The sequence below is a fragment of the Saccoglossus kowalevskii genome, chromosome 14 (assembly GCF_978046115.1).
Source record: "Saccoglossus kowalevskii chromosome 14, keSacKowa6.1, whole genome shotgun sequence".
Lineage (NCBI taxonomy): Eukaryota > Metazoa > Hemichordata > Enteropneusta > Harrimaniidae > Saccoglossus > Saccoglossus kowalevskii.
The window spans coordinates 11,931,719-11,948,119 of NC_140654.1; the positions used below are offsets into that span (position 1 = coordinate 11,931,719).

A 16,401-nucleotide genomic window follows, 5' to 3' on the forward strand; every position below is an offset into this window, starting at 1 on the left:
GGGCATGGTCATCAGAAATGCACATGTCAATAAGGGGCATGGTCATCAGAAATGCGCATGTCATTAAGGGGCATTATCATCAGAAATGTGCATTGTCAATAAGGGGCATGGTCATCAGAAATGCACATGTCATTAAGAGGCATTATCATCAGAAATGTGCATTGTCAATAAGGGGCATGGTCATCAGAAATGCGCATGTCGTTAAGGGGCATTATCATCAGAAATGTGCATTGTCAAAAAGGGGCATGGTCATCAGAAATGCACATGTCAATAAGGGGCATGGTCATCAGAAATGCGCATGTCATTAAGGGGCATTATCATCAGAAATGTGCATTGTCAATAAGGGGCATGGTCATCAGAAATGCACATGTCATTAAGAGGCATGGCCATCAGAAATGTGCATGTCATTAAGGGGTATGGTCATCAGAAATGCACATGTCATTAAGGGGTATGGTCATCAGAAATGCACATGTCAATAAGGGGCATGGTCATCAGAAATGCACATGTCATTAAGGGGCATGGTCACCAGAAATGCGCATGTCAATAAGGGGTATGGTCATCAGAAATGCACATGTCATTAAGGGGCATGGTCATCAGAAATGTGCATGTCATTAAGGGGCATGGTCATCAGAAATACGCAGGTCATTAAGGGGCATGGTCATCAGAAATGCACATGTCAATAAGGGGCATGGTCATCAGAAATGCACATGTCAATAAGGGGCATGGTCATCAGAAATGCGCATGTCATTAAGGGGCATTATCATCAGAAATGTGCATTGTCAATAAGGGGCATGGTCATCAGAAATGCACATGTCATTAAGAGGCATGGCCATCAGAAATGTGCATGTCATTAAGGGGTATGGTCATCAGAAATGCACATGTCATTAAGGGGTATGGTCATCAGAAATGCACATGTCAATAAGGGGCATGGTCATCAGAAATGCAAATGTCATTAAGGGCCATGGTCACCAGAAATACGCATGTCAATAAGGGGCATGGTCATCAGAAATGCACATGTCATTAAGGGGCATGGTCATCAGAAATATGTATGTCATTAAGGGGCATGGTCACCAGAAATGCGCATGTCATTAAGGGGTATGGTCATCAGAAATGCACATGTCATTAAGGGGCATGGTCACCAGAAATGTGCATGTCATTAAGGGGCATGGTCACCAGAAATGTGCATGTCATTAAGGGGCATGGTCATCAGAAATGCACATGTCATTAAGGGGTATGGTCATCAGAAATGCACATGTCATTAAGGGGTATGGTCATCAGAAATGCACATGTCATTAAGGGGTATGGTCATCAGAAATGCACATGTCAATAAGGGGCATGGTCATCAGAAATGCACATGTCATTAAGGGCCATGGTCATCAGAAATACGCATGTCATTAAGGGGCATGGTCATCAGAAATGCACATGTCATTAAGGGGCATGGTCATCAGAAATACACATGTCATTAAGGGGCATGGTCATCAGAAATATGCATGTCAATAAGGGGCATAGTCATCAGAAATGCACATGTCATTAAGGGGCATGGTCATCAGAAATGCACATGTCATTAAGGGCCATGGTCACCAGAAATATGCATGTCAATAAGGGGCATGGTCATCAGAAATGCACATGTCATTAAGGGCCATGGTCACCAGAAATATGCATGTCAATAAGGGGCATAGTCATCAGAAATGCACATGTCATTAAGGGGCATGGTCATCAGAAATGCACATGTCATTAAGGGCCATGGTCACCAGAAATATGCATGTCAATAAGGGGCATGGTCATCAGAAATGCACATGTCATTAAGGGCCATGGTCACCAGAAATATGCATGTCAATAAGGGGCATAGTCATCAGAAATGCACATGTCATTAAGGGGCATGGTCATCAGAAATACGCATGTCATTAAGGGGCATGGTCATCAGAAATGCACATGTCATTAAGGGGCATGGTCATCAGAAATACACATGTCATTAAGGGGCATGGTCATCAGAAATGTGCATGTCATTAAGGGGCATGGTCATCAGAAATACGCATGTCATTAAGGGGCATGGTCACCAGAAATGTGCATGTCATTAAGGGGCATGGTCATCAGAAATGCACATGTCATTAAGGGGTATGGTCATCAGAAATGCACATGTCATTAAGGGGCATGGTCATCAGAAATGTGCATGTCATTAAGGGGCATGGTCATCAGAAATGCACATGTCATTAAGGGGCATGGTCATCAGAAATGCACATGTCATTAAGGGGCATGGTCATCAGAAATACGCATATCATTAAGGGGCATGGTCACCAGAAATGTGCATGTCATTAAGGGGCATGGTCATCAGAAATGCACATGTCATTAAGGGGTATGGTCATCAGAAATGCACATGTCATTAAGGGGTATGGTCACCAGAAATGTGCATGTCATTAAAGGGTATGGTCATCAGAAATGCACATGTCAATAAGGGGCATGGTCATCAGAAATGCACATGTCATTAAGGGGCATGGTCATCAGAAATGCGCATGTCAATAAGGGGTATGGTCATCAGAAATGCACATGTCATTAAGGGCCATGGTCACCAGAAATACGCATGTCAATAAGGGGCATGGTCATCAGAAATGCGCATGTCATTGAGGGGCATGGTCATCAGAAATATGCATGTCATTAAAGGGCATGGTCACCAGAAATATGCATGTCATTAAGGGGTATGGTCATCAGAAATGCACATGTCATTAAGGGCCATGGTCATCAGAAATGTGCATGTCATTAAGGGGCATGGTCATCAGAAATGTGCATGTCATTAAGGGGCATGGTCACCAGAAATGTGCATATCATTAAGGGGCATGGTCACCAGAAATGTGCATGTCATTAAGGGCCATGGTCATCAGAAATGCACATGTCATTAAGGGGTATGGTCATCAGAAATGCACATGTCATTAAAGGGTATGGTCATCAGAAATGCACATGTCAATAAGGGGCATGGTCATCAGAAATGCACATGTCATTAAGGGCCATGGTCACCAGAAATACGCATGTCAATAAGGGCCATGGTCACCAGAAATACGCATGTCATTGAGGGGCATGGTCATCAGAAATGCACATGTCATTAAGGGGTATGGTCATCAGAAATGCACATGTCATTAAGGGCCATGGTCATCAGAAATGTGCATGTCATTAAGGGGCATGGTCATCAGAAATGTGCATGTCATTAAGGGGTATGGTCACCAGAAATGTGCATATCATTAAGGGGCATGGTCACCAGAAATGTGCATGTCATAAAGGGCCATGGTCATCAGAAATGCACATGTCATTAAGGGGTATGGTCATCAGAAATGCACATGTAATTAAGGGGCATGGTCATCAGAAATGCGCATGTCAATAAGGGGTATGGTCATCAGAAATGCACATGTCATTAAGGGCCATGGTCACCAGAAATACGCATGTCAATAAGGGCCATGGTCACCAGAAATACGCATGTCATTGAGGGGCATGGTCATCAGAAATGCACATGTCATTAAGGGGTATGGTCATCAGAAATGCACATGTCATTAAGGGCCATGGTCATCAGAAATATGCATGTCAATAAGGGGCATGGTCACCAGAAATGCGCATGTCATTAAGGGGTATGGTCATCAGAAATGCACATGTCATTAAGGGGCATGGTCACCAGAAATGTGCATGTCATTAAGGGGCATGGTCATCAGAAATGCACATGTCATTAAGGGGTATGGTCATCAGAAATGCACATGTCATTAAGGGGTATGGTCATCAGAAAAGCACATGTCAATAAGGGGCATGGTCATCAGAAATGCACATGTCATTAAGGGCCATGGTCACAAGAAATACGCATGTCAATAAGGGGCATGGTCATCAGAAATGCAGATGTCATTAAGGGGCATGGTCATCAGAAATGCACATGTCAATAAGGGGCATGGTCATCAGAAATGCGCATGTCATTAAGGGGCATTATCATCAGAAATGTGCATTGTCAATAAGGGGCATGGTCATCAGAAATGCACATGTCAATAAGGGGCATGGTCATCAGAAATGCGCATGTCATTAAGGGGCATTATCATCAGAAATGTGCATTGTCAATAAGGGGCATGGTCATCAGAAATGCACATGTCATTAAGAGGCATTATCATCAGAAATGTGCATTGTCAATAAGGGGCATGGTCATCAGAAATGCGCATGTCGTTAAGGGGCATTATCATCAGAAATGTGCATTGTCAAAAAGGGGCATGGTCATCAGAAATGCACATGTCAATAAGGGGCATGGTCATCAGAAATGCGCATGTCATTAAGGGGCATTATCATCAGAAATGTGCATTGTCAATAAGGGGCATGGTCATCAGAAATGCACATGTCATTAAGAGGCATGGCCATCAGAAATGTGCATGTCATTAAGGGGTATGGTCATCAGAAATGCACATGTCATTAAGGGGTATGGTCATCAGAAATGCACATGTCAATAAGGGGCATGGTCATCAGAAATGCACATGTCATTAAGGGGCATGGTCACCAGAAATGCGCATGTCAATAAGGGGTATGGTCATCAGAAATGCACATGTCATTAAGGGGCATGGTCATCAGAAATGTGCATGTCATTAAGGGGCATGGTCATCAGAAATACGCAGGTCATTAAGGGGCATGGTCATCAGAAATGCACATGTCAATAAGGGGCATGGTCATCAGAAATGCACATGTCAATAAGGGGCATGGTCATCAGAAATGCGCATGTCATTAAGGGGCATTATCATCAGAAATGTGCATTGTCAATAAGAGGCATGGTCATCAGAAATGCACATGTCATTAAGAGGCATGGCCATCAGAAATGTGCATGTCATTAAGGGGTATGGTCATCAGAAATGCACATGTCATTAAGGGGTATGGTCATCAGAAATGCACATGTCAATAAGGGGCATGGTCATCAGAAATGCAAATGTCATTAAGGGCCATGGTCACCAGAAATACGCATGTCAATAAGGGGCATGGTCATCAGAAATGCACATGTCATTAAGGGGCATGGTCATCAGAAATATGTATGTCATTAAGGGGCATGGTCACCAGAAATGCGCATGTCATTAAGGGGTATGGTCATCAGAAATGCACATGTCATTAAGGGGCATGGTCACCAGAAATGTGCATGTCATTAAGGGGCATGGTCACCAGAAATGTGCATGTCATTAAGGGGCATGGTCATCAGAAATGCACATGTCATTAAGGGGTATGGTCATCAGAAATGCACATGTCATTAAGGGGTATGGTCATCAGAAATGCACATGTCATTAAGGGGTATGGTCATCAGAAATGCACATGTCAATAAGGGGCATGGTCATCAGAAATGCACATGTCATTAAGGGCCATGGTCATCAGAAATACGCATGTCATTAAGGGGCATGGTCATCAGAAATGCACATGTCATTAAGGGGCATGGTCATCAGAAATACACATGTCATTAAGGGGCATGGTCATCAGAAATATGCATGTCAATAAGGGGCATAGTCATCAGAAATGCACATGTCATTAAGGGGCATGGTCATCAGAAATGCACATGTCATTAAGGGCCATGGTCACCAGAAATATGCATGTCAATAAGGGGCATGGTCATCAGAAATGCACATGTCATTAAGGGCCATGGTCACCAGAAATATGCATGTCAATAAGGGGCATAGTCATCAGAAATGCACATGTCATTAAGGGGCATGGTCATCAGAAATGCACATGTCATTAAGGGCCATGGTCACCAGAAATATGCATGTCAATAAGGGGCATGGTCATCAGAAATGCACATGTCATTAAGGGCCATGGTCACCAGAAATATGCATGTCAATAAGGGGCATAGTCATCAGAAATGCACATGTCATTAAGGGGCATGGTCATCAGAAATACGCATGTCATTAAGGGGCATGGTCATCAGAAATGCACATGTCATTAAGGGGCATGGTCATCAGAAATACACATGTCATTAAGGGGCATGGTCATCAGAAATGTGCATGTCATTAAGGGGCATGGTCATCAGAAATACGCATGTCATTAAGGGGCATGGTCACCAGAAATGTGCATGTCATTAAGGGGCATGGTCATCAGAAATGCACATGTCATTAAGGGGTATGGTCATCAGAAATGCACATGTCATTAAGGGGCATGGTCATCAGAAATGTGCATGTCATTAAGGGGCATGGTCATCAGAAATGCACATGTCATTAAGGGGCATGGTCATCAGAAATGCACATGTCATTAAGGGGCATGGTCATCAGAAATACGCATATCATTAAGGGGCATGGTCACCAGAAATGTGCATGTCATTAAGGGGCATGGTCATCAGAAATGCACATGTCATTAAGGGGTATGGTCATCAGAAATGCACATGTCATTAAGGGGTATGGTCACCAGAAATGTGCATGTCATTAAAGGGTATGGTCATCAGAAATGCACATGTCAATAAGGGGCATGGTCATCAGAAATGCACATGTCATTAACGGGCATGGTCATCAGAAATGCGCATGTCAATAAGGGGTATGGTCATCAGAAATGCACATGTCATTAAGGGCCATGGTCACCAGAAATACGCATGTCAATAAGGGGCATGGTCATCAGAAATGCACATGTCATTAAGGGGCATGGTCATCAGAAATACGCATGTCATTAAGGGGCATGGTCATCAGAAATGCACATGTCATTAAGGGGCATGGTCATCAGAAATACACATGTCATTAAGGGGCATGGTCATCAGAAATGTGCATGTCATTAAGGGGCATGGTCATCAGAAATGCACATGTCATTAAGGGGCATGGTCACCAGAAATGTGCATGTCATTAAGGGGCATGGTCATCAGAAATGCACATGTCATTAAGGGGTATGGTCATGAGAAATGCACATGTCATTAAGGGGTATGGTCATCAGAAATGCACATGTCATTAAGGGGCATGGTCATCAGAAATGCGCATGTCAATAAGGGGTATGGTCATCAGAAATGCACATGTCATTAAGGGCCATGGTCACCAGAAATACGCATGTCAATAAGGGGCATGGTCATCAGAAATGCACATGTCATTAAGGGGCATGGTCATCAGAAATACGCATGTCATTAAGGGGCATGGTCATCAGAAATGCACATGTCATTAAGGGGCATGGTCATCAGAAATACACATGTCATTAAGGGGCATGGTCATCAGAAATGTGCATGTCATTAAGGGGCATGGTCATCAGAAATGCACATGTCATTAAGGGGCATGGTCACCAGAAATGTGCATGTCATTAAGGGGCATGGTCATCAGAAATGCACATGTCATTAAGGGGTATGGTCATGAGAAATGCACATGTCATTAAGGGGTATGGTCATCAGAAATGCACATGTCATTAAGGGGCATGGTCATCAGAAATGTGCATGTCATTAAGGGGCATGGTCATCAGAAATGCACATGTCATTAAGGGGCATGGTCATCAGAAATGCACATGTCATTAAGGGGCATGGTCATCAGAAATACGCATATCATTAAGGGGCATGGTCACCAGAAATACGCATGTCATTGAGGGGCATGGTCATCAGAAATGCACATGTCATTAAGGGGTATGGTCATCAGAAATGCACATGTCAATAAGGGGGATGGTCATCAGAAATGCACATGTCATTAAGGGCCATGGTCACCAGAAATACGCATGTCAATAAAGGGCATGGTCATCAGAAATGCACATGTCATTAAGGGGCATGGTCATCAGAAATACGCATGTCATTAAGGGGCATGGTCATCAGAAATGCACATGTCATTAAGGGGTATGGTCATCAGAAATGCACATGTCAATAAGGGGCATGGTCATCAGAAATGCACATGTCATTAAGGGGCATGGTCATCAGAAATGTGCATGTCATTAAGGGGCATGGTCATCAGAAATACGCATGTCATTAAGGGCCATGGTCACCAGAAATACGCATGTCAATAAGGGGCATGGTCATCAAAAATGCACATGTCATTAAGGGGCATGGTCATCAGAAATGTGCATGTCATTAAGGGGCATGGTCACCAGAAATGCACATGTCATTAAGGGGTATGGTCACCAGAAATGTGCATATCATTAAGGGGCATGGTCACCAGAAATGTGCATGTCATTAAGGGCCATGGTCATCAGAAATGCACATGTCATTAAGGGGTATGGTCATCAGAAATGCACATGTCATTAAGGGCCATGGTCACCAGAAATACGCATGTCATTGAGGGGCATGGTCATCAGAAATGCACATGTCATTAAGGGGTATGGTCATCAGAAATGCACATGTCATTAAGGGCCATGGTCATCAGAAATATGCATGTCATTAAGGGGCATGGTCACCAGAAATGCGCATGTCATTAAGGGGTATGGTCATCAGAAATGCACATGTCATTAAGGGGCATGGTCACCAGAAATGTGCATGTCATTAAGGGGCATGGTCATCAGAAATGCACGTCATTAAGGGGTATGGTCATCAGAAATGCACATGTCATTAAGGGGTATGGTCATCAGAAATGCACATGTCAATAAGGGGGATGGTCATCAGAAATGCACGTCATTAAGGGCCATGGTCACCAGAAATACGCATGTCAATAAGGGGCATGGTCATCAGAAATGCACATGTCATTAAGGGGCATGGTCATCAGAAATACGCATGTCATTAAGGGGCATGGTCATCAGAAATGCACATGTCATTAAGGGGTATGGTCATCAGAAATGCACATGTCAATAAGGGGCATGGTCATCAGAAATGCACATGTCATTAAGGGGCATGGTCATCAGAAATGTGCATGTCATTAAGGGGCATGGTCATCAGAAATACGCATGTCATTAAGGGCCATGGTCACCAGAAATACGCATGTCAATAAGGGGCATGGTCATCAAAAATGCACATGTCATTAAGGGGCATGGTCATCAGAAATGTGCATGTCATTAAGGGGCATGGTCACCAGAAATGCGCATGTCATTAAGGGGTATGGTCATCAGAAATGCACATGTCATTAAGGGGCATGGTCACCAGAAATGTGCATGTCATTAAGGGGCATGGCCATCAGAAATGCACATGTCATTAAGGGGTATGGTCATCAGAAATGCACATGTCATTAAGGGGTATGGTCATCAGAAATGCACATGTCAATAAGGGGCATGGTCATCAGAAATGCACATGTCATTAAGGGCCATGGTCACCAGAAACACGCATGTCAATAAGGGGCATGGTCATCAGAAATGCACATGTCATTAAGGGGCATGGTCATCAGAAATACGCATGTCATTAAGGGGCATGGTCATCAGAAATGCACATGTCATTAAGGGGTATGGTCATCAGAAATGCACATGTCAATAAGGGGCATGGTCATCAGAAATGCACATGTCAATAAGGGGCATGGTCATCAGAAATGCACATGTCATTAAGGGGCATGGTCATCAGAAATGTGCATGTCATTAAGGGGCATGGTCATCAGAAATACGCATGTCATTAAGGGCCATGGTCACCAGAAATACGCATGTCAATAAGGGGCATGGTCATCAGAAATGCACATGTCATTAAGGGGCATGGTCATCAGAAATGTGCATGTCATTAAGGGGCATGGTCATCAGAAATGCACATGTCAATAAGGGGCATGGTCATCAGAAATGCACATGTCAATAAGGGGCATGGTCATCAGAAATGCGCATGTCATTAAGGGGCATTATCATCAGAAATGTGCATGTCATTAAGGGGCATGGTCATCAGAAATGCACATGTCAATAAAGGGCATGGTCATCAGAAATGCACATGTCAATAAGGGGCATGGTCATCAGAAATGCACATGTCAATAAGGGGCATGGTCATCAGAAATGCACATGTCAATAAGGGGCATGGTCATCAGAAATGCGCATGTCAATAAGGGGCATGGTCATCAGAAATGCACATGTCATTAAGAGACATGGCCAACAGAAATGTGCATGTCATTAAGGGGTGTGGTCATCAGAAATGCACATGTCATTAAGGGGTATGGTCATCAGAAATGTACATGTCAATAAGGGGCATGGTCATCAGAAATGCACATGTCATTAAGGGGCATGGTCATCAGAAATGCACATGTCATTAAGGGGTATGGTCATCAGAAATATGCATGTCATTAAGGGGCATGGTCATCAGAAATATGCATGTCATTAAGGGGCATGGTCACCAGAAATGCGCATGTCATTAAGGGGTATGGTCATCAGAAATGCACATGTCATTAAGGGGCATGGTCACCAGAAATGCACATGTCATTAAGGGGTATGGTCATCAGAAATGCACATGTCATTAAGGGGTATGGTCATCAGAAATGCACATGTCAATAAGGGGCATGGTCATCAGAAATGCACATGTCATTAAGGGCCATGGTCACCAGAAATACGCATGTCATTAAGGGGCATGGTCATCAGAAATACGCATGTCATTAAGGGGCATGGTCATCAGAAATGCACATGTCATTAAGGGGCATGGTCATCAGAAATACACATGTCATTAAGCGGCATGGTCATCAGAAATGTGCATGTCATTAAGGGGCATGGTCATCCGAAATACGCATGTCATTAAGGGGCATGGTCATCAGAAATGTGCATGTCATTAAGGGGCATGGTCATCAGAAATACGCATGTCATTAAGGGTCATGGTCACCAGAAATACGCATGTCAATAAGGGGCATGGTCATCAGAAATGCACATGTCATTAAGGGGCATGGTCATCAGAAATGTGCATGTCATTAAGGGGCATGGTCATCAGAAATGCACATGTCAATAAGGGGCATGGTAATCAGAAATGCACATGTCAATAAGGGGCATGGTCATCAGAAATGCGCATGTCATTAAGGGGCATTATCATCAGAAATGTGCATTGTCAAGAAGGGGCATGGTCATCAGAAATGCACATGTCATTAAGAGGCATGGCCATCAGAAATGTGCATGTCATTAAGGGGTATGGTCATCAGAAATGCACATGTCATTAAGGGGTATGGTCATCAGAAATGCACATGTCAATAAGGGGCATGGTCATCAGAAATGCACATGTCATTAAGGGGCATGGTCACCAGAAATGCGCATGTCAATAAGGGGTATGGTCATCAGAAATGCACATGTCATTAAGGGGCATGGTCATCAGAAATGTGCATGTCATTAAGGGGCACGGTCATCAGAAATACGCATGTCATTAAGGGGCATGGTCATCAGAAATGCACATGTCAATAAGGGGCATGGTCATCAGAAATGCACATGTCAATAAGGGGCATGGTCATCAGAAATGCGCATGTCATTAAGGGGCATTATCATCAGAAATGTACATTGTCAATAAGGGGCATGGTCATCAGAAATGCACATGTCATTAAGAGGCATGGCCATCAGAAATGTGAATGTCATTAAGGGGTATGGTCATCAGAAATGCACATGTCATTAAGGGGTATGGTCATCAGAAATGCACATGTCAATAAGGGGCATGGTCATCAGAAATGCACATGTCATTAAGGGCCATGGTCACCAGAAATACGCATGTCAATAAGGGGCATGGTCATCAGAAATGCACATGTCATTAAGGGGCATGGTCATCAGAAATGCACATGTCAATAAGGGGCATGGTCACCAGAAATGCGCATGTCATTGAGGGGCATGGTCACCAGAAATGCACATGTCAATAAGGGGCATGGTCACCAGAAATGCGCATGTCAATAAGGGGCATGGTCACCAGAAATGCACATGTCATTAAGGGGCATGGTCATCAGAAATATGCATGTCATTAAGGGGCATGGTCATCAGAAATGCGCATGTCAATAAGGGGTATGGTCATCAGAAATGCACATGTCATTAAGGGTCATGGTCACCAGAAATACGCATGTCAATAAGGGGCATGGTCATCAGAAATGCACATGTCATTAAGGGCCATGGTCACCAGAAATATGCATGTCAATAAGGGGCATGGTCATCAGAAATGCACATGTCATTAAGGGGCATGGTCATCAGAAATGTGCATGTCATTAAGGGGCATGGTCATCAGAAATACACATGTCATTAAGGGGCATGGTCATCAGAAATGTGCATATCATTAAGGGGCATGGTCACCAGTAATGTGCATGTCATTAAGGGGCATGGTCATCACAAATGCGCATGTCAATAAGGGGTATGGTCATCAGAAATGCACATGTCATTAAGGGCCATGGTCACCAGAAATACGAATGTCAATAAGGGGCATGGTCATCAGAAATGCACATGTCATTAAGGGGCATGGTCATCAGAAATGTGCATGTCATTAAGGGGCATGGTCATCAGAAATACACATGTCATTAAGGGGCATGGTCATCAGAAATGTGCATATCATTAAGGGGCATGGTCACCAGAAATGTGCATGTCAATAAGGGGCATGGTCATCAGAAATATGCATGCCATTAAGGGGCATGGTCATCAGAAATGCACATGTCAATAAGGGGCATGGTCATCAGAAATGCGCATGTCATTAAGGGGCATTATCATCAGAAATGTGCATTGTCAATAAGGGGCATGGTCATCAGAAATGCACATGTCATTAAGAGGCATGGCCATCAGAAATGTGCATGTCATTAAGGGGTATGGTCATCAGAAATGCACATGTCATTAAGGGGTATGGTCATCAGAAATGCACATGTCATTAAGGGGCATTATCATCAGAAATGTGCATTGTCAATAAGGGGCATGGTCATCAGAAATGCACATGTCATTAAGAGGCATGGCCATCAGAAATGTGCATGTCATTAAGGGGTATGGTCATCAGAAATGCACATGTCATTAAGGGGCATGGTCATCAGAAATGCACATGTCAATAAGGGGCATGGTCATCAGAAATGCACATGTCAATAAGGGGCATGGTCATCAGAAATGCACATGTCATTAAGGGGCATTATCATCAGAAATGTGCATTGTCATTAAGGGGTATGGTCACCAGAAATGTGCATGTCATTAAGGGGTATGGTCATCAGAAATGCGCATGTCAATAAGGGGCATGGTCATCAGAAATGCACATGTCATTAAGGGGCATGGTCACCAGAAATGCGCATTGTCTGAAGTGACACTGTCAAAATTATGCATGTCATGTGGCTTTGTCATCAGAAGTGTGCATGTTGTAAAGCGACAATGTTGTTAAAATTTTTTGCTGTTTTGTTATTGCAAAATGTTTTTCTCAACTCTGGTTGGTCTTTACCTACACAGTGTACACTACCTGCTGTATGCAGTTTTAAACACCGCTAATAACTATAATATTTTATCGTCACAAAAATCCATTAACTATGACCAAGCATGACATATACCCGGTAATTTTGATAATTGTTTGAATTTCTCGCTTGACTGTAAATGCCATCAAGTTGTGAACATTTCTTGGCGTGTGAGTCTTCCCGAAACACAGGTTCAGTTCTGATGACAGTGATGCTTTAAGAAGACTAATAGTTCAAATTTCTTGTATGTTTCTGATTACGAACTTTGTCCCTAAGTTGAACAAGTCTTCCATGCATCCATGGAAACTAACCAAAACAGCTAAAATATGATTTTGATAGCACATGTTTAACAATGATGATACTATTTTTGATTTCAAAAATGTTTATATTAAAGATGCTCTTCTACTTTGTGGGGCAATATGATCATGACATCCAAAAATATAAATGTGTATATATATATATATATATTGCACATATAGATATATTGCACAGTGATGATACAAGCAAAACTGAATTTTTTTAAAAATCAGTACTTGGACTCCTTGATCCAAAGCGGGCTTCTATTTCTTCCAGTGTGCGGCCTTTGGTTTCAGGTACAAATATTACAACAAACAGTGTTGCTACAAAACACACACCACCAAAGAACCAGAATGTCCCCTGCTCCGTCAAAGAATCCTGAAGACAAAAACAAAATAATTCAGTGATAATTTACAAAATAGTGTTCTAAAGAAGAAATATTGTACTGCATTTAAATTTAGAGCATTTGATGTTGTTGGGATATACACTAAGTTTTTATGCAAGGCCTGCTTATGCCATTTTTTCCTATTCATCTCAATGGGCAATGTGTTAAATTGTTTGTGGAAGAAAACATCCACTCTATTGTTAACTTTGCATATTCATCAGTGAATGCAGCTTTGAGGGTACCTTGGTTAAGGTCTGCAGGTGCTTGTGTTTGTGTTGACCTGACCTGATTGACACCAGAATAGTGCATTAAATTGCCAATTGATAGAGAGATGGCTGCAGTCCTGTCATGAAGTCCTAAACATGAATATAGCTTCTGTGGCAAAAATGAACAAAATGTCAGCTCTCACACTTGCAATTTGCCCATAAAAAAGACAGAAGAAACAACAATGTCCGAGATTGTTGTCTGGCACAAAAAACACTATTTAAAAAAAAAAAAAAAAAACTTTCCATATTCACCAGTGTTTTTATTTACCGCATTTACCATCATCGAAATTAAAACCCAGCATATAGTGGAACTATTCACCTGAAAGCAGGGTCAACTTCATGCTCCATGTTCTTAGTAGGTTTTTTTCACAATGTGCAACTTATCTGATGATTGTCTCTCGCCAATTGTATTTTTAAAATGTTCGCAACATGGTAATGATAAGTTTTAAATCCTCCAGTTTTTAATTTGTGGCAAAAATGCATGGTTCGTGGACGTACATTATTGCGTAATGTTGGGCGATCAAGATCTGACATGCAATTAAAGTTTTACTCTGTGCATGACAAATTGATTGGTTTATGAACAAGACAATCTCATGTCAATCACGGCCAACAGGGTAAATTCAGCTACCAGTAATATGACTGACTCCGGACATTACCAGGTGAGTTGCTGACTGATTTTCTATGTATGTGATGTGATTAGAACTGGTTATATCAAAACATTTTTCATGAGTATGCTGCTCGGCTAAATGTCTGTACTATACAAGTACATGTATTAATAATGTTATGCCACATACTAGACACACACCTGTGGGACCGTGTATATTTAGTATGACATTTGTCAAGCGGCCATTTACATAAATTTATGAAATAAATTGAAAGGGAACCTTTAAACACGCATAGCAAACCAATCAGCAACTTAGCTGACAATGTTGCGGTTTTGTTGATCGAAACAATATCGCGGTGACAGTATATCTACTTTTTATCTGCCGTACACCGAGATAGACAACAGTCTCAATCGGCAGGCGACTGAAGCCAGTGGTGAAGATCTGCAGATGCTTCTATTTAAGAAAGACTCGTTGAAGTCAGGATAGCGCATTAGATTGTCGTAATGACATTATGATAGACAGTAGAATTTAATTTAAATCTGTAAATTGCCAAAAATAATATTTTTCAAAAACATGTATCCATATTTTTGGTTTCATTTAAACTTACCATCATATCTGAAAACGTCAACGTTACAATAAACGCACATGTCCAGTTGACTAACGTTGCGATACCGCTGGCTGCACCACGTGCTCTGGACGGAAATATTTCGGACATGATAAGCCAGGGAATAGCTCCCCAGCCTAGCGAAAATGATATGATGTATACAATCATACTTGAGAGAGATAAACCGCTCAGATCGTTACCGGAAGGTGTTTTTAACTGGTAATACAATCCAAATGTTCCTGCGCTTACTGTCATACCAATACCTAAAAAATGAAAGCAAAATTAATTTCAGTCTACCGAAAACTACTGTTGCCAATCAGAATGATAAGATTTTGTTCTACCAGGAATCTTTGTATCATCGACACGTAATATATTAACACATACACACGTTGTTTTAAAAAGACAACCTGCATGCTGTTACCCCTGTCGCACACCACCCTCTACAACAAAACACGACTGTCGTAATCAGGGCAAAATCATGCGATTGCCACATGTGCAGACTGGTAGTGATTCGCACCACCAGACGAGGCCCATGCTCTGATTGGTTCACTCTAATGATGGAATATGACAAGCATTTTGGCATTCAAATCTGATGCAGGTACCTTTTTATTCCACCGATGTACAACACCTGTAATATAATCTGACCAAATGACTATCCAAATTACATTCAGCCACCTCCTCAACAGGATTCGTCAACCAATTAGAGTGTGCCTTACGAAAAAGTGGCATGTAACGTAAGTTCTGATTCGTCGCTGATGATCAGATTTAGTTTGAAGCGATGTAAATCTACCAGTACTGCAGGAATGGTTTACTGATCTAAATTGAAAACAGTCATATATGTGGAACAACCAGTAGATTGATTAAACATTTGATTTTGATACTAATAGAATGTGATTGACACCGAGCAGCATGAGAGGTCACTGACCATATATGGATATATAACTGTGAATTAACCTGGTTAATTTCTTTGTCTTTTACAATATGGTTATATAATTTACACAATTCTATGCTGTCACCAAACTACTTTCTATACCAAAAAATTAATCAAACACCCATGAAAATGGCA

General features: G+C 42.1%; 1 protein-coding gene across 1 annotated transcript in view; it reads right to left on the reverse strand.

Moving 5' to 3' along the window:
• Window positions 1–16,401, reverse strand: part of LOC100376866 (solute carrier family 2, facilitated glucose transporter member 8-like) — a 55,392-nt gene that overhangs the window by 11,505 nt on the left and 27,486 nt on the right. The window contains exons 7-8 of the mRNA XM_085507914.1: window positions 15,339–15,598; window positions 13,712–13,853 (exon numbers count right to left, since the gene is read on the reverse strand). Of these exons, the coding sequence (XP_085364040.1) occupies window positions 13,712–13,853; window positions 15,339–15,598 (402 nt within the window). The remainder of the gene's footprint in view (window positions 1–13,711; window positions 13,854–15,338; window positions 15,599–16,401) is intronic.